This window comes from Pelophylax lessonae, assembly GCF_965119305.1.
Source record: "Pelophylax lessonae genome assembly, chromosome: 10".
Lineage (NCBI taxonomy): Eukaryota > Metazoa > Chordata > Amphibia > Anura > Ranidae > Pelophylax > Pelophylax lessonae.
In genome coordinates, this window is record NC_138777.1 from 74,359,748 (window position 1) to 74,384,329 (window position 24,582).

Below are 24,582 nucleotides of genomic sequence, written 5' to 3' on the forward strand. Positions count from 1 at the left end.
TAGCTAAAAACGCCAAAAAACGCTAACGAATGCTCAAAAACGCAAAAAAGCTAAAAAAACGCTGAAAAACTCACTACAAAGCTGCTGGTGTTTTTATAAAGTCCAGTGTGCATGAGGCCTGAAACTGAAGGTCAAGTGTGTGTGCCATTCCTGTCCTGGAGATAACAAGTGTCAATGTATTTAATTAGGGTTGTGGCAGGGAGTATTTGTTTTCATTACATAAATGTGTCAATGACCCTTCTTCTGCTTGAGTGATCAGCTAAGCGGCGGTTTATTCTTTCAGCAGAAACATAATAGCAGGTTTGGTTGGGTTTTTTTGATGTGTAAAGTGACACATACAGTATACAGTATATATATATATATGTCATTAGATTTGGATCCATGTGCACCCTTTCCTTCCTGTAATGCATGTGACAGGAGGTGAGATTACAGTGGGATGTGTGATTGTGTGTATACAGTATGTGTGTGTGAGTGTGTATATGTGTGTATGTGTGTGTGTGTGCAGTTTCTGTTTCTGCCAGCAGCCAGCAGCATGTGGATGTAAGAGAGAGAGAGAAAACAAGTCAGAGCGAAGGGAGAGACACAGAGAGGAAGAGGTAGAGAGCTCTCTTCCTTCCTTAAGATCCTCATTAAATAACATTGCGAGCTGCACACAGGAGCTGCCAGGGCCACCTGCTGCCTTCAGCATCCCTGCTCACAGTGGTCCCCCTCATTAGAGTGAAGGATAGAGGGGACCTAGAGGTGTCAGCTCCCTCCTCCTGATCCCACCTCGCAGGCTGTCTTTTGTTTTCCTGGGACGTACAAGTGGAAGTGAAGAGAGAATAGGGGATCCGCGGAGGAGCAGAGGCAGGCAGGAAGATGCACATTAACCGGGAGCTGTCCGCCAGTAAAGGTAAGATCGCTGCTCCTTCCTTTCCCCTCTGCAGATCCCTACGGGGGAGCAAAGCCTTGTCCTTGTCTTCTGCTCTGTGAAGGTGGCACACCTTCCATCCGCTCGCTCTGCCCATGCCCTCTTGCCCGCTCTGACAGGTGTATGCCCGCTCCCTCTGCCCTTGTTTGAAAAGTCTTCTAACATCCCCTTGCTGTATGATCCGTGCTGTCAGATCGGGAATGAACAGAGCTCCATTGACAGTTAAAACAATCATCTGCTCCGATTGTTGCAGTTTTAAGTGTTTTAGTTGTTGTCAGTTGCACCTAAAGCAGCTTCTCATTAGACAGGTGTCAGGATAAAATGGATATCTATCTGCCTGGTTATGGAGGTGCATGCACACGAGTTTAGATATTTCCACATCGTGCATATTCATCACCCCCATTATAATCCAAACTGATTGACTTCAGGAGCATATTTATGGCTGCACCTGCTGCTTTTTTAAGGTGTTAGCTCTAATATTCCCACAGGATGAGATTTTTGGGCGATTGATCATCCATTTTTTATTTGCATGCTAATCTTATATTGAAAATAAAGAGTTTACTAAAGTTACGAATAATTCTTGTAAGGCAGACTAAAAATTCTGAAGTGATGTAATGTGTTGTAGTGTATTTGTATTGTATTTTCGAACGACAACTGTACTGATTAAATGAAAATCGTATGATTTGGTATCGTACCAGATATATTTTTGTGCTTGTCCGATCAGATGCTATCAGACAAACTGTCGTGATCAGCTCCTGAAAGCTGTTTACCAATGATCAGATTAGCGTACGATTGTGGCGAAAGCGGTATTTTCCGTACAATCTTCTGATCGTGGGTATGGGCCTAAGCTATAAAAAAGTGGCAAGCAGAAAGGATGGCAGACTTTTGCTCTGGTATTCTCTGCCAACAGGTTATGTGATCAGAGAGGCACAGGCATACATCTCTGTCCCAGTTTTTTTCAAATCAAACATTTTACCTTATTCATGCTGGTCCTTTGTTCTTAACCACATTCTTGCTTTTTTATCTTCAGGTGAATATTTTGACCCTTATTCCTCCTTTCACCTGTCATTCTGATTGTTCACATCATGAAATGTCCTTTTTTCCTGTTAACTGTCTGTTAACTGTCACCTATCCATTTTAAATGCATTTTACAGTGCTTGACCTCTGTTTATCCCTGAATCCTGCTACCTGTGGCTGCTTTCGAGAATAAGATTTCCACAGGTTTGGACATACTGTACAATCCTCATTAACTAGGTAACATTTCTCCTTTTTCATATTTCTGTAATCATCTGGCTTTATTCACTCTACCTGTTCCTCCTTGACCCAGCTGATCTGTCTTCTGTGTTTTCCAGAACCCTTTGCTATTTTCTTTAATGATAGCATTCTGAACTACTTGTGTCTTCTGGGTTTTTCCTTTTTTTCTGGTGGGATCGATTGTTCCCACCTCTTCACCCTTCATTGTGTTAGGAATAATGTATCCTAACAAGTGAACAAGTGCAGCTGGGCATGTGCAGAGGGACTGATAGCTGATGGTAAAGATCGGACCACGTATCCTCTCTGCAGCTCTGATTTCTTGTACCATTATCAAGCATTATATTCTTTGGAAGAAATTCTTCCAAAGAGTCACAAAGAAAATCTTTAATGATGGATGTGATGGATACAGGAAACAACTGATATTGCCTCATTAATCTTTGAAGCTAGAAGAATAGCTGTTCCACAATATGGAGTCTGTATTATTCTGTAAAAGTTAGGAAGCAGTTATATGAAGCAGACGAGTTCTGTGAAGAACTTATTGGTGAAAACAGAAGAATGAGTAAGGAGAACTTGTGTGGACTGAGACAAGAGTAAATGTCTATGGGAGTATGGAACAGTTCTGTAAAGCACAGGGTAAATGGATGGGGCAGAATAATAGATAACATTATTGGAACTATTGGGAGGCGATATGTATGGAACAGTTATAGAACAAAGAGTTATGTTTGCATGTGCACACATTGTATATGTGGGAATGGTTTTGTGGAATAGAAGATTTATTATGAAGAACCTGTATGTACATAGAAGATAGAAGAGTCAATAGCAATTACAATGGGACAATCAAAACGTTGGAATTTCTCGATATAATTAAAGCTGGTTCTTTTCGAGTGAAACATAATAGTCTTTTGGTTTAAAGAGGAAGTAAACTCTGCTTTCTTTTTTCTTCTTTTTTCATAACTGCAAAGTAAAGGCATATTGTGCTAGTATGCATCGCATACTTGCACATTATGTGACACTTACCTGCAAACGAAGCCCTTATCTTCCCCAGTGGAGGCTGCATTTATCTTCGCCCGTCTTCCGTCCAGATCCGCGGACTCCTGCGTATGCGCGTGGGAGCCTCCGGTCACGACACAGGGCTCTGAAGAAATGGCAGTGGCGGCCGTTCTTTCAGAGCGCATGCGCCAATGATGTCATTGGCGCAGTACATGGTATATATCTCCTAAAGGGTGCAAGTTTAAAAAATATTTACAGTACCTACAGGTAAGTCTTATTTTAGGCTTACCTCTAGTTACAAAAATTAGAAGGAAGTTTACTTCCGGTTTAAATACTTTAAAAAGTTGTACAGGTTAGAAATTCATGCTCACCCCACAGCAACCTTGCTAGTTGAAGGTTTTGTAAGTTTGGGTTAATCAGCACGGTGAATAATGATTAGTAAAGGTCTATGCATTTTATATATTTTTTCTTACTTAAAGCGGAGTTCCACCCAAAAGTGGAACTTCCGCTTTAGGTGTTCCTACCCCCCTGACATGCCACATTTGGCATGTCATTCTTTTGGGGGGGGAGCTGGTACCTAGTTTTGACAGGTACCCGCTCCCACTTCCTCCTGGAGCGCCGCGGCGCCCTGAGCGGAAGTTCTCCTCTCCCCCTCCCTCCTGCAATCTTCTGGGACACGTCAGAGGTCCCAGAAGATTGCCGGCCAATCACGGCGCGCAGCGCGACTCGCGCATACACAGTGGGTACCCGTTGTAAACTGTAACAGCCGGGTGCCCACAGCAGTGATGCCGGCGCCGAGGGAGAGGCCGCATCGCTGGACCGTTGGACAGGTGAGTCAAATGGCTGGAACTCCGCTTTAAAGAGATATTAAACCCAAACAATTACAGTAAAACCTTGGATTGCGAGCATATTTCGTTCTGGAAACATGCTTGTAATCCAAAGCACTCTTATATCAAAGCAAATTTCCCCATAAGAAATAATGGAAACTCAGATGATTCGTTCCACAAGTCCTTCAGTTTATAGTTTATATACAAAGATTATAGCAATGTGATAGGTTGTGTAACCATAAAATGTCCATCCACAATATGCAGCCTTCCCAAGGGGATTAGAAGCAAAATCTAGCAGAGCTACAGAATATACAAGAGATGAGAAGCGCCTCTTAGTGTAGCAATATGGCTACATTTAATGAAGGTTCAACATTTAGCAACTCACATGGTTGATGATTCAAATAGGCACACCTAAGTATGCAGGCATCCGGGGTAAAGCTGTCCACATAGACCATCTTCTGAACCACCGGCTCTCACCACTGTCAGTCTGCAATCGTGACCGGGACGAATAGCCTGCAGTAGAGTGATCTGAAAGTGAGGCTTTGAATCACTCGTGGAGTGCAGCGTGGAAGGGATGATGAAGATGGCAGTGCGGTGGATGGTCTATGTGGACAGCTTTACCCCAGATGCCTGCATACTTAGATGTGCCTGTTTTAATCATCAACCATGTGAGTTGCTAAATATTGAACCTTCATTAAATGTAACCATATTGCTACACTTTAGAGGCTCCTCTTTTCTTTTTTATACATTACGTATGTACATGACGCTACTTGTATATCAAGACATCGCTTGTATATCAAGTCAAAATATATTTAAAAAATTTGCTTGTCTTGCAAAGCGCTCTCAAACCAAGTTACTCTCAAACCAAGGTTTTACTGTACTTATATTGCAGCTTAGCAATCCTAAAATGTGATAGCGGCAATAATTTCTATTCTAGGCTTTCTTTTCTTCTATTTACATCTGGTGATCTGTATTTTTTTCTTTAAAACAAGCTTTACAACAGAATGTATCAGTTACAGAGATGAGACAAACCATTTAATACTATCAGGGATGCTTACAACGATAACCTTTTATTTATTTATGTAAAACCTTTATCCCAAAAGGAAAAAAAAGATGTTTGCTGTAAGTGTTTATAAAGCATTTGCCAGAGTTTGGCTTCAATTTGTTACTGTATTAAAATCTGCTAGTACATCTAACACTCCCCTTTCCCCAGACTGACAAAGCTGATGTCCAAAGGTGCCCCCTGCTCTATTTCATCCAGAGTGGGGGCACTCTAATACAGGAGGTGTGTTACTGGCCAGATCACCAGGTGAAAAAAGAGGGGGAAAAGCCTAATAAAAGAGAACTAAAGCAGCAACCACATCCAATGATTGGTAATCTGCGATATATTACATTTTTGGTTTAAGGTTTAATACTGCTTTACATAACATCATAGATCCTAGAAACGAAAATAGCTCAATAAATGGTACCTATAACTCATTAGCCATTGTTGGAAGCTTATACTTTAAACAAGGCACTGGAAAATGTAAAATCTGCATATTTTAAGCAAAGCTAGGTTTAGGTTGTCCTAGTTAAGACTTTTGCCTTTCATGATTGTAAAGAATGATATCCTGAATGATATGGACATATGTGGAGGAGTTATATTGTACTTTGGATGGACGTTGTCCCTGAAGAGTTACAATTGCATGTCATAGGAGACATAGCCTGATGTACAAAGAACTTGTCAGGCTTTATGGTGTTGTACAAAACAGTTCTGCTTATCAATGTGACTAAACCCCTGAGGCATCTGGATGGGTGATCAATAGTTAAGGCCGTTAAGACTCCTATAAAACTGCCTGGAAGCTGAAATTAAATACTTAATTACTGCTACAATTTCCAGTGATTAGAGTGCACTCACAGTGACAGCATTCCCAAATGTCATTTCACTTTTCTTTTATCGTTAACCCCACCAAATCCAGAATGGCCTTTAGTTTACTCTTGGTATCACAGGAATTGCTATGTTCTGGCACTTGGTGGGTTAAAGAACGAATAGTTACACTTTATATTTCTACTTTCCGAGCTGAGCTTCTTATAGTTCATTATGTTCTTCCAGTGTAAACCTTATGAATCACCCAGGGTATTATTTCATGTACAGTATTTATAATTTCATCCACTTCCTCATATAACTGCTACATATAATAGGTATTGTTCCTTATTGCAAACCTCTTCCACCATATATTTCCAAGATCTTAATACCACAATAAATCTTCTTACTGTGACCCGCACTTACAATCTATACAATTGCTCTAGATAATTGATTTCATACCTCTATATATTCCCTATAATTGGGATATACTGTATATTAGTCTCTTGTTGATTTGTAACCTTTAATGACCAATTTCTTCTGTATGCCTGTTATTTTACAATTGTTTTAAGCTAGTAATTATCATTTGAAGTTTAGTCTGGTCTTAATAATCTAAATTTAGCTTCATATAGGTCTACATTGATTACCTCTGTTTTAATGAAGATTGATATAACTCTGGTTTGCTAAAGAACCCTGCGGTGGCATGACTGTTACCTGTGTTCTCTTCCCAATACCATGCATTATCTATGGCAAGTTCATTCTAGTCTTTCTTTATACGTACTTCCACATGGTCACTGGTTAACTGCTCTCTGCATAGAATAAAGGGCTCCCAGTCTAGTAATGTGGTAAACACTTTTTCAAAACACATATTTGCATCTTCTAAAGGAATTGTAGGCTTTTCACGCTAAATGCCTATATTTTATGTATATAATATAATATAATATAATATAATATAATATAATATATAATATAATATACATTGTATATTTGCCACTGTGCAAATAAGTCTTTCTGGTTGTTGACACCACCCCTCCAGCACACAGATTGGTCTTTTGCAGTGGGATCCCACCTCCAGCACACACTCATTGATCTTCCTTATGTATCCCTACTCCAGCATTGGGCTTTCCTCCTATTCCTCCTCTTGTACATGCATTTTGGTATTTTTCCTGTATCCTTCCTCCAGCACACACATTGGTCTTTCTGCTGTATCCCTCCTCCAGCATTGACCTTTCCCCATCCCTCCACTGGCACACACACATTGGTCTTTCTGCTGCATCCCTCCTCCAGAATTGACCTTTCCCCATCCCTCCACTGGCACTCACACATTGGTCTTTCTGCTGTATCCCTCCTCCAGAATTGACCTTTCCCCATCCCTCCACTGGCACACACACATTGGTCTTTTTGCTGTATCACTCCTCCAGCATTGACCTTTCCCCATCCCTCCACTGGCACACACACACTTTGGTCTTTCTTCTGTATCCCTGCTCCAGTATTGACCTTTCCCCATCCCTCCACTGGCACACGCACATTGGTCTTTTTGCTGTATCACTCCTCCAGCATTGACCTTTCCCCATCCCTCCACTAGCACACGCACATTGTTCTTTCTGCTGTATCCCTCCTCCAGTATTGACCTTTCCCCATCCCTCCACTTGCACTTGCACACGCACATTGGTCTTTCTGCTGTATCCCTCCTCCAGTATTGACCTTTCCCCATCCCTCCACTGGCACACACACATTGGTCTTTCTGCTGTATCCCTCCTCCAGTATTGACCTTTCCCCATCCCTCCACTGGCACACAGACATTGGTCTTTCCGCTGTATCCCTCCTCCAGTATTGACCTTTCCCCATCCCTCCACTGGCACACACACATTGGTCTTTCTGCTGTATCCCTCCTCCAGTATTGACCTTTCCCCATCCCTTCACTGGCACACACACATTGGTCTTTCTGCTGTATCCCTCCTCCAGTATTGACCTTTCCCCATCCCTCCACTGGCACACACACATTGGTCTTTCTGCTGTATCCCTCCTCCAGTATTGACCTTTTCCCCGTCCTTTCACTGGCACACACACATTGGTCTTTTTGCTGTATCCCTCCTCCAGTATTGACCTTTCCCCATCCCTCCACTGGCACACACACATTGGTCTTTCTGCTGTATCCCTCCTCCAGTATTGACCTTTCCCCATCCCTCCACTGGCACACACATTGGTCTTTCTGCTGTATCCCTCCTCCAGTATTGACCTTTCCCCATCCCTCCACTGGCACACACACATTGGTCTTTCTGCTGTATCCCTCCTCCAGTATTGACCTTTCCCCATCCCTCCACTGGCACACACATTGGTCCTTCTGCTGTATCCCTCCTCCAGTATTGACCTTTCCCCATCCCTCCACTGGCACACACATTGGTCTTTCTGCTGTATCCCTCCTCCAGTATTGACCTTTCCCCATCCCTCCACTGGCACACATACATTGGTCTTTCTGCTGTATCCCTCCTCCAGTATTGACCTTTCCCCATCCCTCCACTGGCACACACATTGGTCTTTCTGCTGTGTCCCTCCTCCAGTATTGACCTTTCCCCATCCCTCCACTGGCACACACATTGGTCTTTCTGCTGTATCCCTCCTCCAGTATTGACCCTTCCCCATCCCTCCACTGGCACACACACATTGGTCTTTTTTCTGTATCCCTCCTCCAGTATTGACCTTTCCCCATCCCTCCACTGGCACACACATTGGTCTTTCTGCTGTATCCCTCCTCCAGTATTGACCTTTCCCCATCCCTCCACTGGCACACACACATTGGTCTTTCTGCTGTATCCCTCCTCCAGTATTGACCTTTCCCCATCCCTCCACTGGCACACACACATTGTTCTTTCTGCTGTATCCCTCCACCAGTATTGACCTTTCCCCATCCCTCCACTTGCACTTGCACACGCACATTGGTCTTTCTGCTGTATCCCTCCTCCAGTATTGACCTTTCCCCATCCCTCCACTGGCACACACACACACATTGGTCTTTCTGCTGTATCCCTCCTCCAGTATTGACCCTTCCCCATCCCTCCACTGGCACACACACATTGTTCTTTCTGCTGTATCACTCCTTCAGCATTGACCTTTCCCCATCCCTCCACTTGCACTTGCACTTGCACACGCACATTGGTCTTTCTGCTGTATCCCTCCTCCAGTATTGACCTTTCCCCATCCCTCCACTGGCACACACACACACATTGGTCTTTCTGCTGTATCCCTCCTCCAGTATTGACCTTTTCCCCATCCCTCCACTGGCACACACACATTGTTCTTTCTGCTGTATCACTCCTCCAGCATTGACCATTCCTCCATCCTTCCTCCCTCTCACACGTTGGTCTTTCCACAGTATCCTTCTTCCAGCATTGACCATTCCCCTATCTCTCCACCGGCATACTCACACATTGTTTTCTCCTCTGTATCACTCCTCCAGCATTGCTTTTTCCCCAATTCCCTCCTCCGGCACACACATTGGTATTTCCCCATTTCTCCTTCAGAGACCTCTCAGTTTGCAGTCACACAATCCCACCTCACAAACTGCAAATTGAATGTTCTTCATGTCCATTGACACTGCACAGTGAGCTCTGACACAGTCTGGAGGTTCAGCTGTTTATATCCTCTCTTCAGAAGTAAATTTTCTCATTATTTCCCATTATGTAGTCCAGGATTGTGTTTGTGTGTTTTAAAGCACACACTGGTCTTTGCCCTGTGTCCTGCCCCAGCAAACACATCACTCTCCAGTATCAATACCAAACGTAAGATGCCCCCCTAGTAGACAAACATTTCCAGTCAGTTTTACACCAGCAGAATATGAGGAATAACCAAACAGGGACCATTCTGCAATGTATGTGCAGTAACCTTGCAGTGATCAGCCACCATAAAAGAAGTGTAAACTCCCTCATTTTATAGGTTTTAACCCCTCAGAAAACTGTCTGCAGTATATGTGATCTGCTTCAAGAGCATGTACATCAACCCCTCACTGATACATATTAAGCGTATAACACCCTCAGTAGCCTGTCCCACACCATATAACAATTACCACTTAGTACTTAGCCCCAGCTTAGGTGCCCTAACCCCTCAGCACCCATCTCTTTGTGAATATGTATTAAGCCCTCAATACCTGGTCTTCAGCCCATGTGTATTAATTTCTCCACTGTACTCATTACCCAGGTATATATGTTAACCTTTTAGACCCTAGTAACCAGCTCAAAAAGGTTAAACCCTCAGCACTCAGTACCCAATGTACAGTATGTGCTTTAAAGTCTCAGCACATATTTTTCTGCTTATATAAGTTCTCTTGGCTCCCAGTACCCAGCGCATGTGCATTTACTATTTGTCCATTATCAGTACAGAATATCAGTGCCCATCAGTGCAGCCTATCAGTGCCGCCTTATCGGTGCAGCCTCATCAGTGCCCAGTAGTGCAGCCTCATCAGTGCCCAGCAGTGCAACCTATCAGTGCCCAGCAGTGCAGCCTCATCAGTGCCCAGCAGTGCAGCCTCATCAGTGCCCAGCAGGGCAACCTATCAGTGCCCAGCAGTGCAGCCTCATCAGCAAGCATCAGTGAAGAAGACAAATTACTTATTTGCAACATTTTAATACAGAAGTAAAGAAAAACTTTTTTTTCTTCAAAATTTTCGATCTTTTTTTCATTTGTTTAGCAAAAAAAAAAAAGGAGTGGTGATTAAATACCACCAAAAGAAAGCTCTATGTGTCTCAAAAGAATTATATAAATATCATATGGGTACAGTGTTGCATGATCGCGCAATTGTCATTAAAATTGCAACAGTGTTGAAAGCTGAAAATTGGTCTGGTCAGCAAGGGGGTAAAAGTGTCCAGTAGGCAAGTGGCTTAACACTGTTTCATCCTCCATCCCAAACCCATGAATAAAAGCTTACCATACACTTCTGTCTGTGGTGCCCAGATAAGGCTGCCATCCCAGCCCTTCTAGTAAGATCCTGACAATGCTGTGGATCCAGTTCTCATGAAAACATGCTCCTGCACAATGCACTTTTTGTGAGATTTAGGATGCTCACAAACAGTAACAATACTCATGGTAACTTGTCTCATTTCCATGTGCCCAAAGAAGTTTTGTCAACCATATCAGCATTCTGTACTGTAATACTCTCTTCTGCTCCATGTTTCCTAATTTTTTCCATCTCAAATTGAAAGTTTAATGAACATATAAAGAAGACCGAATATAAGAATGTGGTCAGTTCCTTTTATTGCTACTTATATTTCCATATATAAATCCTTCTTTGCATGCTATAAAACCTTTTATATATATTGAAAGGGCTCCCGTTGCACCTTTATAATAGCCCTTTTAAATCCCATCATGCAGTAACTTATGTTTGGTGCATATAAATAGCCCTAGTCCCAGCATAAAACTCAACTTTGGCAAACACCACTGGAAAGAAAGTGGCTACATAATGTGGTTGTTGTAATTTCTCTATTCCTGTTGCTTCAAATTAGTTAAATTACCTGCTTTTCTTTTTCAAATAGAGAAAACTGTAGCCCTATGCCACATGTGGATATGTGCAGTGACTTAGAATCGTGCTTTATTTTGTGCCATGAGTTTTGAAATGTGCATCCATGGTGAATACAGATAGAATGATTAAGTTTCCCACAGTTTGTGATTCTGCTTCTTACATTAGCTGTTTGCGCAGAGAATTCCTTCCGTGCAGACAGAGCTGCCTCATACACACCTACTAACTAAAAATAAACAACGGTTAAAGGGACATGAACGCCCACTCGGCTACTTCAGCATGAGAGGCCTATTAAGTAGCGCTGTCAACAGGGGGTAAGGAGCTAGGAAAAATGACCCTGTGGTTTACACATATACAAGTCTTATGATGCATTATTTTATTCTCCTCAAGCTGCAGTTTGATTTCCCAGCCTAATGCATTCTCCATTGAGAAGCTTAATCTGTTCTCTTAAAATTTTAAATTCCAGTTTATTTTAAATACCAGCATTTCATTGCCTTAAAAGATTATATTCTTGACTGAAAAATGGAATGTGATTAGAATAATTGATTATTTACCACTTAATGATATCTTTCAATGTAACCATCTTCCCCTGGACCCTTAGGGCTCTTTTACACGGTCCGCCTCCGTAGGCGGATCCATGCTGCTCAGCAGGGGATCGTAAACACAGATCCCCGCTGAGCAGGCAGGAGACAGCTCCCTCTCCACTCTGTCAGTGGAGAGGGAGGTGTCAGAGCCCAATGCATCTCTATGGGGGAATCGGATGAGAGCGGGTGTCAGCGGACATGTCTCCGCTGACATCCGCTGCCCCATAGGGATGCATGGAGCATCCGATCAGATCCGCCTAAAAAACTGACAGACGGATCTGATCGGAGCACTCGTGTGAAAGGACCCTCATTTTTGGAATGTTGTAAGGCCTCCTAATTCCTACCACAACTGTTGTGGAAAAGTGACATAATCTCAAAACCACACCCTCTCATACTGCAACCTCCACCATTTGCAAAAATCCATGCTTCAATATAAAGGAACACGTCATGCATTGTGCATCAGGTGTATGCTAACTGGGATGCTAGTGCATATGTGTGGGACTGTCCCGTTTACCTTACTCCGATTAAAGATGCAATTGCCTTTTTATTTGGTGCTGCTCTTTGTCACTGAGGAACACTGCAATGAAGCTGGAAGCACCTTTGGGTCTGTCAGTTATAGGGGGCCATCCATAGATTAAACATTCGGAGCCTCCAATCCTGTTTTCCCCATATTTTGTTTGTAAATTTCACTGTTCAAAAACAGGTAGGTTAATTGGTTTGTACCTAATCTGACAGTTTATTTTGTTATTTTTGTGACTGTTACATGGCTTATGTGAAGGGCTGCTTATAAAAGTCCTGCATAATATGTTAAATGATCAAAGTAAATTTAAGTAATTTTGTACACTGCGCACTAATGAAAACAGTGCTTGACCTTTAATATGAAATTGATTTAGACTCATCAGTGTCAAGAGCATCCGGGTTTTGGCTTTGGCACTCTCCTTGTCTGTCTGTCCACCTGCAAGGTGATTAATGTGGCCAGTCCCTGGGTGGAAACCAAACCTGTTATAAGCTAGCCAAACACTCGCTTGCATTCTTGTGATAGAGAGTGATACGTGTTTAATTCCTGATCAAGCCCCCCCTCCGTCTGTCTGCCTTGCTCTGCTAGTTTGGATTTCCCTGTGCTTGACCCTGGCCCAGATATTGAACCGTTCCCTGAACTAAGCCTGGCTTTTATCTGAACTGTCATGGAACCACTCTGCCTGTCTGCTAACCTCAAGTACCTGTTTGCTTTGCTCAGTTTGCTTCTGCCCTGGCATGGTGGCCAGGCACTATAGCATTGTGTAAAAGACCTGGGGGCAACCGAGTACCAGTAGGCCTGCTTGCCCTATGGGAAAAGGGGCTGCTGTAGTTGAAGAACACAGTAGCCAGCTATAGTGTCTGACCACCTGCGTTGGGGTAGACGTGACATTCAGATATTATACTTACACAGCTTCTACGGAGATAAAGGTTGTATAGTTTGGTTTGTGTAACAACAGTACACAAAGATCACTGATGCACACAAACTTGCCACAATTAAACAGGGAGTTAATTTCATAACTGTGACAGAACCCTGTTTGAAGTTGATTGGTTGATCTATTTTACTGCATATCTGTGATCATTAAATGTTATTAATTAAAGACCAGACTGTTTAACTTATTTACAAAATTACCCTTAAGGTAGAACTAAAGAAAAATCCTTTTTTTTCCATTTTGAACAGAGTAAGGAAAGGGTATAACCCCCATATGGTTTGTTTTTGCCATCTGTTCTTCCACTTTTGATGATCACAGTAAACATGACAAATAGAGAGGGTGAATCTCCCTAACAGGGGCACAACGGACTGATGAGCTTATGAATTCTTTATAGCTCATTTGCCACACACTGGTTCCAGGTCCTTACAAAGGGAGAATAGGCCTATTGTGCCGGGAACACTTTAGCACTCCCTATTTTTAACATTTACCTAAAGTGCACAAAAGCCTGAATATACTTTCTCAGCATCCTATATTTCACCCTATAGACAGCTCAATAGTGGGCTGTCTGAATATGTTGATTTCTTTTTGCAGACCATACTCCCTACTTTACCCACCTACATTAAGGACTCAGGTCACATTCTCAAGATTTTGGAACACAACACATGGGAAGCCAATGTTTGGGGTTCCCTTAATATTTTATCTTTGTACACTTCCATACCTCATCTAATAGGTCTGCAAGCCCTTCGGTATCTTATTACCAAACACAACAATTTAAACAGTCCACAAGCCTTATTTATAGTGGAGACAGTAGATTTTATGCCCAATCACAATTATTTTAGTTTCCTTGAGGACTCCTTCATATAGAAGGTGGGGACAGCTATGGGGGCAAGTTTTGCCCCCAGTTTTGCTAGTATATTTACATGGGATACTGGGAGGATCTTCATATATGGGCCAAAAACCCCTTTGCCAAACACATCATCAGATACATAGATGATGTGATGTGGGTTGGAAGCCAGTATCCATGAGTTCATTTCTTAGTGTAGTAGGAATTCATTTGGCATAACTTTTCCATCAATAAGGAACTCCTGAGTTGCTTGAATGTGTATCTCTTCCACAAGGATTCTGTCAGGATATGTTCTCTATATATTTTAAGCCCATGGTGGGCAACTCTTATGTACATAAAGAGTTGTTGTCATCCTGTGTAGAAACAAAACATTTTGTATAGTCATTTTGGTGGGTTGCTCAGGAACTGTACCAGGCAGGAGGATTATTGCCATCAGAGCCAGGTGCTGGTTGAGAAGTTCTCCCAGAAAAGCAATATTGGTGAGTCCATCAAACTCGCTTATGAGAGATATCTTCTCAAATATACCAGTAATCCAATAAACATATTATGATGATCAGATGGGTGAAACCATTTTATTACAAGGTTCAACTCCAGCTATCACTTCATCTAGAAAAGTTTCAATTATGACTGTATTACTTTGCAATGCGATCTCACACTTGCCATTAGGATGCCCGAATGCCCTCAGGTAGTGCTCAGAAAAGCTAAGAATATAAAAACATTGTAGATCCCAGAAAAATTTCCACATCAAGATCGGCTTCAAGTTGTTACTTGCCCACTTTTTTTACCCTTACCGGGATATTTTCAGGTAGGTAGATGTGGTACTCTGGCCTGATCATTCAAGATCTTCTATCCCAGGAAGGGATTTATTATCCTGCTTCAGATGCTGATTTTAACTGCATTAGTGTTAAAGCCCAGGTCTTGATGAATAAAAGAAACAATCATCCTAGAAAATATTTTGTGGGATGAACCCTGCACTTTTTACAGTTAAGTCTGGACCAGCAATTGGCCCTAAGTATTGACCCATCAAGGGTCAAATCTTGGCACTTGCAATCTCATTCCAGGGACCACCATCTTATTTTTGGTTATGATTTTTGTATAGGGTATCTCTTATGTGGCTTCCAGTGTATGTTCACCTGGTAAGGTACTATATCTGAATTCGTTTTTTTTCTTCACTTCAAAAACTATCATTTGAACCTATTAGGTATAATCCTGTTTCTACTCTTAATCACAAGATTGCTTTCCTTGTTGAAATCGCTTCTGCAAGGTGAGTGTCTGAACTGGCAGCCTTGTCTTGTAGAAGAAAAAAACCTTTTCTGGTCCTGCATAGAGACAATACAGTTTTGAGGCCTAGAGCTTCTTTCCCTCCTAAGGTGGTTTCTGCTTTTCTCCTCAACCAGATCATTGCACTTTCATTCCTCTGTACATCAGAAGGAGCTTTCCCTGCAAGTCATTTGTGCAGCAAACACTTCTTCCATTAGGAAGTTGGAACATCTCTTCTTCATGCCAGATGGTCCTCACAAAGGGGAACCAGCATTTTGTTTTACTAATTCTTCATGGTTTAGATAGACTATTAATGGTAAAGTCATTGGTCTTTTTATGCTCCTCCTTTTCCTGTTAAAGCGGAAGTAAACCCATTGATTTGATAGTTTCAAAAAACAGTTATTATTCCTGGCATGCCGGAAATGCTAGCTGTCACATTGGTTGTGCTCTCACCCAAACTGTCAAATCATCCATTAGCTGGCATCATAAAGGGTCACAAGATGGCAGCTTCCTTGGCTGAAAAGGATAGGCGGGTTTACTTGAACACTATATGAGATCTGTGAATACTTCTTGGAGTAAGGCAACTTTTTACAGATTTGAAAGGCTGCCATATAGTCTTCCGTTCACATATTTACTAAGTTTTGTCAGATGGACTTTCATGCCTCATCTAATGCCAGCTTTAGGCTCATGTTTCTTAAAGTGATTTTAAACAATCACCTTGTAAAACAGACCATTCCGTTTAAAATAGAAATGAAAGGCAAAACATTTTTGTATAAATATAAAAATACATTACAGATACCTTTTTTCCTTTCTACAAGTGATCAAATTCCCTCTATTATCAACTGCATAAGAGCTGGGGGGAGGAGAAGCAGCAGCACACTGAGCTTCCCAGTGAATGGCTGTGCAGAAGGAGCGTGTCAGGACAAGTCTGATCATTGGAGCAGAGTACACTGAGTTCCCAGCATAGCCAGAGAACTGACCACAGTGTGTTCTCCTGCTTAGTGTTGTCAGTTTTTAGTAGGAAAACAGAGGGACTGGCAGTCTCACGAGGGATTTCACACAAAGGAAACATACAAAGAGAACAGGATATTTTCTCATACAAGTACAAGGAATATGAAGTGTTGGGGGTAACAAACGCTTTAAGGCAGCTCTTTGACCTGCAGGTGGTCCAAAGTTTTTTTGTTTGTTTTTTATTTTGCCCTTTTTTTTTTTTGCTGTGTTACTCACCCCTCAGCTGGACTACTTTTGGACATCCCAAATGCCTTTGAATCTTGTATTCCTCAATGACCAAAAAGAAAATACAATTTTTGTACTCCATTCTCTTGGAATTCAAGATGCATGTTGGGAGTTGGTGGGATTATACCAGGCTGCTCACTGTTTTTTGTTTGCCAGTGTTCAAATTCTTCTGTGGGCAGCAGTGTAACACCCCAAATGTCTATAAATGATGTGTCCTTCAATGAACTCCAATAAAAGGATTTTACGCTGAGTAAAAGCAAATACAGAAAATATCTATTGTTCCTGCCAGTGTCCTTGTCATTTCCTGTAAGTTGAAAAGAAAACACAAAGAATGTTATGTTTGTAAACCATTAGTTCAGTCAACCCACCATGTAACGGGGATGAGCAAAGGCAGCCACATTTGAAGACACAATGGAGAAGTAAGTTTAGATATGAATAGATAGGAAACTTGGTAATTGCAGCATTACCAAGTGAAATAAAGAAAAAAAAAGTCTTAAAAAGAACACAAATTAACATTGGTTTACAAATCAACATTTAAAAAGAACAAAGATTAACATTGGTTTACAAATAAACATTTAAAAAGAACACAAATTAACATTGGTTTACAAATAAACATTTATATGACAAAGGATCCCCAGAGAACTGCTTGCTTTGAGGAACACTGTCTAGCTGGAACTTTGGACTAAGCCCATTGATAGATGTTACTGCTGATGAGTCACTGAACTAGCAGCAGGCTTCTTTCATCAAAGAGGCAAAGTGAGCGTCTTTATAATGCAGAAAAGAGTTTAAAGCTCCACCTGCTGGTTTAGAAGTAAGTCAATATGCTATAATTATAATAATAAATCTGTACATCTGCTGCTGAATTACCCGATGTTTGCTTACCTACACAGTCCTCTCTAAACAGTGTTGAACTACTCTACAACAGGAGTCCTAGTTCTGGCTCCCTTCTGCATCAGAAATTGTCTATGACAGATACCAGCTCCGTCTTTTGTTTATCCACCTCCTCTATGTACTTTTGCCATTCACAAAGGCAGTCTGTGATAAAGCTGGAGTCAGCCACAGTGTCATCCCAGGCTATGCTTTGTGAGCTGTTCAATAGCTTAGAGAGGACTATGCAAGTACTGTAAGCAAACACTTAGCGATTTACCAACAGATGTCCCAAAAGGGGTGTAAAAATGAAGGAATCATGTAAAAATATGTTTTTTTTTTACAAAAATGTTCCTAAACTACATTTCCTTTTAATGTTTCATTGGTAAATGCCGACTTCATTAATACATTCAAATAACAGGTATTCTAGTTAGAGTGATAAGCTATACCGAAGTGCTTGTTGCTCATCTAGAGATAAATAGTACAGGATAAAAGCAGAGCATATGTACTTGGGGACCCTTTAATTCTTTGTAGTGTGTTTGCCTTTAAGATGTGGCTTAGTGGGCCTCAGTCATTCAGAGAGCAGGAACATTTGGTCCCATTGTTGCTATTATCTAGACTAAACAATTTTCCAGGTCTGGAATAAGAAATTGAAATATAAACATAGTCATTTTAGAAACTGGAAAGAGGTGGGGAAGAGATAAGCATATATGGGCTGCTGGAAATAACGTAGCCACGAGCAGCTGTGTTGACACATGGCAAGAAAATGATGTTCATCCATTATTTTCAGGATGCCCAGACTACAGGATGCTCCAATTATTGTAATCTATAAATAATTACTGATTTAGCCCTGGAGTGGGGCTATCACTGATGTGTATGCAACAAGAGTCCATTCGCTGCCCTCAGTAGTTATCCCATCAGCTCCCAGAGGAGCGCTAAGGAGCCCAGAGCTGGATTATACTCTATATTCGTTTGTAAAAACGAAGAGAAAATGAATGCGAGAGAGAGCATCAGAGAGAGGGAGGTCCCCAGGCACCTAACCCAGATCCTAGAAATAAAAGAACAAGCCAGGCTGTGAGAGAGGCACAAGGCTGTAGGAGGAAAGTGACAGAGGGAGATAGAGTAGGAGAATAAGACAAAAGACAAAAACGGAAGGTGACTATTAAAGGAATCGCCTTGGCACAATAAAGCTAGGTGTCAGGGAAAGAGGCAAAAAACTGTGGCAGTGGAAGGAAGATAGATGCAAAAAGGAGAGTGAATAAAATGTCAGGCAGTTGCAGATAAAGATTGAAGGAGATAGAAAAAAGAGAGACTGAAGAAGGACAATGTGAAACACAATGGAAATGAAGTAAAAGAGGACAGCAAAAAGAAAGAAAAAGAAAATACTGGTTTATAAAAAAGGAGTAGTTAAAAAGCGAAGAGAGAAATATGAAGGTCAAAGTGTAAGGATAAGGCAGAAAGACCAAGCTATTAGGACAAAGAGAAATGAGAGGAAGATGCTGACAGGGGCACTGAGGAAAGATAGAGAAAATTATGCAATAGGTGGTATGACTTCAGAATTTCAAACAACAGGACTGTTAGAGAAGACAGGGAGATTTTTTTTAGATGTGGTGGAGAGAAAAAACAGGGGAATAAGCATACACCGTATGACAAGGGCAAAGAGGAGGGGGCCAAAAGATATAATTACATTTAACCATGAAATGTTTTATGATGGCTAAGATAAATTTAGATTAACAGATACAGTGTCTTGATAAAAAGATTGATAGGAGGTTATATGGTGCATGTAGATAAATGACTGGAAAGGGTATAGGGTGTATAGGAATAACTGATAGATTGGTACATCATGAAATTAGTTATGGGAAGAGGCGCTAGGCAACCAATAGTGTAGCACAGTTTAATGAGTTAAAAAACATAAAATCAGTTTCAGGTTCAACTCACAGGATGACCGTAGTGACAGTCTATGCCCAATTATTGGACAATTTGAGCCTCCAGACAGCAGCAATCTGGGCCCATATGACATGTTACTTCATGGTGCCCCTATCCTAAAATAGATCATTGAAAATGGAAGGATTGGGAAACAAGGATTTCGGGCACTCTGGTTATATAAAATCACTTTTTATTCAAAAATATCAATTAAAAGAATTGTTGGCGGCGGTTCCCCATCCGGGGAGGACACTAGGCGTGCAACAGAAGCTCAGTATGGGCAGTCAGATCATTTGATTCTGGGAGCTATATCTATTTGAGTAAGCTCCATGCCAAACAGTTACCAATACTAAACATAAAGTGATTACCCTCACATTTATGTGAATACCTATATACCAATGCATGAGCGGTCTGTAAATTGCACAATTGTCCTCCTCGTCAAGCTAAGAAATTTGAGACACATGTCTCGTTATACAATGTACAGATAAAATTAAAATGCTATGCTCCAGATGAAGCTTTCCGTAACAAAGCGAAACATGTCGAGCAATAATGCAAAATGTCTATGGTGAAAACCAATCACGATTTCAGTTGACCCTGTTGACCGGCACCTTGATTTTCGGGTATCCGTCGGCAGGCACCACCTGAAGCGAATTGTATCATTCCTGATATGGTTGGAAGTGTATCTTTTCTGTACATTTAACTGTATACCATGTATGAATTGTAACATTTTACAACATAGACCTTTTATAGGTCCTTTTTTCAACATAAGATTTATCTGCCTGTAACCTTCTTTTAATTGATATTTTTGAATAAAAAGTGATTTTATATAACCAGAGTGCCCGAAATCCTTGTTTCCCAATCCTTCCATTTTCAACAGTCTATGCCCAGATGTTATCGGCTGAGGAAGGAGGTGGGACTAGCCTCTGAAATGCGTTCTGATTGGTCTGTTCTCCTCAAGGTTTGACAGGTGCAGACTAGCCTACAACTGCTCATGTCCACAGCGTTCTTCTCTCCTGGTTCATAGAGCTGGGGCAAGGACTACTCCAGATCCCGTGTGGGATCTTCACCACAACCCATCTGGGTATAGACTCTCACCACTGTCATTCTGTAACTTGAACCTGAAACTTATTTTATATTTTGTAACTAATTAAACTGTGCTACACTGTTGGTTGCCTGGAGCCTCTTTCCCCTTCCCTTCTGTTTCAGCATGGGTTCCCAGACCCCTGTGCAGGCTTCCCTAGCTCCTTTTGGAGACCACGGTGATTTTTGATCAAATTTTGAGTTATTATTATTTTATCATGTCTGAACACCTGAGTTACTCTTGCGTTTATGTGTACACCTGCATGTACATATAATACATTTATATTTTGGTCACTTTACACTAGACATTCCAGGGTACTCCTGATAATTTTTTCTTTGTATGAAATTAGTTCTGTACATATTTAAAGGAATACTGTGTATGTGAATGCTGGCTAGAGGAATTTGGGGTAAAATGAGTGACTGAGGAATGACTTCACAATAAAGATGAATGACTAAATAGTAAGGGTTAGTGAATAGTACACAGAAGGGTATCTAAAGCTGGATACACACTATCCAACTTTTGTTGGTAGATTTCCTTCAGATTTACCTTTTCTATGTAGTGCAAGGGCCTGCCAGATTGCATACAAATTGAAAGTGTTTAGGTTTGACCTTATATTATATGGTTTTGGTAAGTCTAAAGGAAAAAGTCTTCAGAAAATCTTATAGTGTGTATGGCCCATAAGCAAATCCAGGTACACAGAATATGCCTAAAGTTTAGAGACTAAACATTTATAAAAATGAAAATTGATAGAAAAAAACAGGGTATACGGATTAGAGTAGTGACTAACAGAAGGGTATAGAATAAAGAAATGAATGAGATCATGGTGCAGAATTAAGAGGAATAATGTTATATATATGTCAGTGTATGGATTAATTAGGAGAGGGAGAGGTTGCAGGGTGGTGAAGAGTGACTAACAGGATGCAGAATTAAAAGGGATGGGCAATAGGAGGACAGAAATGGAAGTGGTGGTGTAAATCCAAACTATAAATGTGCAAAGAATGGACAGAGGAGAAACCAAGGGCACCAACATCCCTATAAATGTACCAAACCAGGAAATGTCTAGAAAAAGGGACTTTAAGGGTGCCAAGTGCCAACATCAAGGCACACGTATTTAAGAAAATTATTTTTTTGATACAAAAAATGTGTAGAAGCACAAACATAGATTTAAAAATCTATAAATATGGGTCAAAATGTCAATGACACCATGTACATGAAGTAAAGCAAGGCCCTATACATTTCTTGCATGGCAGCTTGAAGTAATAAACATAACCATTCTCATGGAGGTAGGGGGCTATGCATAGCCTGTGTGAATGAAGCCTTACACTTGTTGCTGTTTGAGTTCTGCTTTTAATAGTAATGTGTAGAAAACTTTGATTCATGAAAATCTGAGATCATACTGTACATGTGGGGATAAAGGCATAGACATGGGCGTCCGCATAACTTTTTTCAGGGGGGGAGTCATTTTAAGGTCACCCATGCCCTGCACCTTTACGACAATGTCATTAAGGCGATGTCAGTCACTGCGCGAGCAACGACTTGCGAGTATTTTCAAAGGGGCAGAATTTATTTTTAAAGCGTTTGTTAACTTAAAAAAAATATATATTGATCCTCTTCCCTTGAAGCATGTTATACAGCACAATGCTTGTGCTATGTAATTTGGCCCCTTCTATCACCTAAAATACCTGGCTGATCCTGTCTGGCTATGTCCTCCCTTCTGTAAACTGACCACGGTATACCATGGCTGCTGAGCCCTGACACCGTGGTCAGTATTCGTGCCTTCATCATCCACAGTCCTCCTGTCCTCCTCTGTCCTCTCTCCCCTCTCCCCCCTTGCCTGTCTGCTCCTGTGTCAGTTCCCGCCCCCTCCCGCTGCTGTAGTTTAATTTAAAGTTTCATATTCTGTCTACAGTCTGTTTAATAATCCTGTGTGCCCCTGTGTCTGTGTTTTACAAAAATAAGCCGTTCTTTACCAGTTTTCAGAGCGCCCATTGCCACTCAGGGGACCTGCCGCCTCACTCCTCTCAGTCTCTCGGGCTATCCTACTCCCCTCCTCCCCCTCTCGGCCTCTCCTCCTCCTCCTCCCCTCTCAACTGGAGTCAGTGGGGAATCCTTGGCCCCACCACTACAGGCAGCTGTCAGATGGGGAGAGGAGAGAGCTGGCGGGTCACGTGAGCAGCGATCAGCACTCTGAAAACCGGTAAAAAACGGCTTATTTTTTTTAAACCGACACAGGGGCACGGCACACCGGGTTATTAAACAGCAGACAGGATAGATTTAAAAAGGCTTAACTACCACTTTAAAGGGAAAGTTGAGATTCCGGGGGGAAGGGGGGCACTTGCCCCCCCCCTTGCGGACGCCCATGGGCATAAACACATTTCCACAGATCCTATTTCTTTTCACTTAATAAATGAAACCTCTCCAGAGAGATATATACTGTAGATATATAAATGAGTGCAGAGATGACCTCTATTAGACTGCATTGAAGATAGAAATGATATGGTGAAGGGCATGAGAAGAGCAAGTGGAAATTAATGGATGTCCTTAGTTATGTAATCTATTAATCTTGCGATATCATGGAGATCTGGTAGTTGTCTGATTATCTTACAAAGAGTAGGTGGGTGATTGCTAGATAAAAAATAATTTTTACTGAACTTAAACTCAGTCAATACCAAGATGGATAAAGCAAAGTAATGATCCTTTGGTTGCAAAACACTGTACCGTCTTTCTATCACATTCCTCGCACACATTTGTGTTAAAATAATAGATGTTCTATATATTTATACATAATCTTATTAAGTAGAAATGTAATCGTCATTTATTGTTTTCTTAAAGCGGTAGTATACTCCACTTTTTAACTTTTACCTACAGGTAAGCCTATAATAAGTCTTACCTGTAGGTAAAATTAATATCCCCTAAACCTGCACGGTTTAGGAGATATTCACCCTGCATGCAGCCGCTGACACCAGCGGCGCATGCGCTCTGAAGGTCCGGCGTATCTTGCCTTCATTTGGCCTCCGGCAACTCACAGTGCCGAAGCCGCCAAACCCGGAAGAGACGCAGAGGGAACATGTCTGCTCCCTCAGCTGTGTCCGGGTGACCGTGTGTGGGCTTCGTTCTAAAGTATTTCATAATGTGCTAGTATGCGATGCATGCTAGCACATTATGCCATTGTCCTGCAGGGATTTGTGTTTTTTTTTGTTGTTTTTGGGGATACAACCGCTTTAAGAGCCATGAGCCGAGCAGGCACGCCGGGTACATATAGGCATATTGTGAATGTGTATACTGTACTTGACAATTAGATTGTATAGTGTATATTTCTAGTTCTTGTTTTGACCTGTTGTATATTAAGGCTTATGAATGTGTGGAATTTATTATAATTTGTTATAAATAAAGAAAATCATAAAAGATAATAGATGTTCACTTATGCTCGCTAACAGTGTGCCATATGGCGGATGAAGGATTGGTGGATTGTAGTGTTTTAGTATCTTTTAGTTTACAATCTGAATGTATTTCCATTTAAAAATCTTTGAAGGAATGTTGGGATTCTGTTTGGCTCTGAAAACTATATAAATAAATAACATATTTGGCTTAGACTCACAATAACTTAGACTTAAATCTTTTTCTGCACCTTTGGAACCTTATGGTGCAACCTAGAGATCTCTTTCTGTACAAACTGTAAGTTATTCTTAGTGATTCTTTAAAAGTTCATGCTAAAATATATTTATCCAAAGCTTGTATGCAGATCCTGGAGCATTGTTAGGATTGTAAAAGATTGGAGGAACACCAAACAGATAAAATGAACAGCCTACATAGTGCACTAGCCTGAACAGTAGACGTGGCCACACAACACTGAACAGTGGGTGTGGTTTAAAAGTGAATAGTTAAATAGAGCTTCAGCCATTTTGTTGTATACACTGCCTGCATTGTACCCACAAAAAATGCCCTAATTACTATGTCACAAATAAGAGTCTTACAGGCACACAAAAACCTCCAGAACAAAAACAAA

The 24,582-nt window shown here is 41.3% G+C and overlaps 1 protein-coding gene across 3 annotated transcripts in view; it reads left to right on the forward strand.

Annotated features, from left to right (window-relative positions):
* Positions 1 to 500: 500 nt before the first annotated feature.
* The window catches only part of SYT7 (synaptotagmin 7), a 584,377-nt gene continuing 560,295 nt past the window's right edge, over positions 501 to 24,582 (forward strand). Inside the window, exon 1 of one of the 3 annotated variants that reach the window (XM_082269832.1) lies at positions 501 to 892. In XM_082269832.1, the coding sequence (XP_082125958.1) occupies positions 859 to 892 (34 nt within the window). In that variant the 5' untranslated portion in view covers positions 501 to 858. The remainder of the gene's footprint in view (positions 893 to 24,582) is intronic. The other 2 variants (XM_082269833.1, XM_082269834.1) reach the window with 2 other exon arrangements.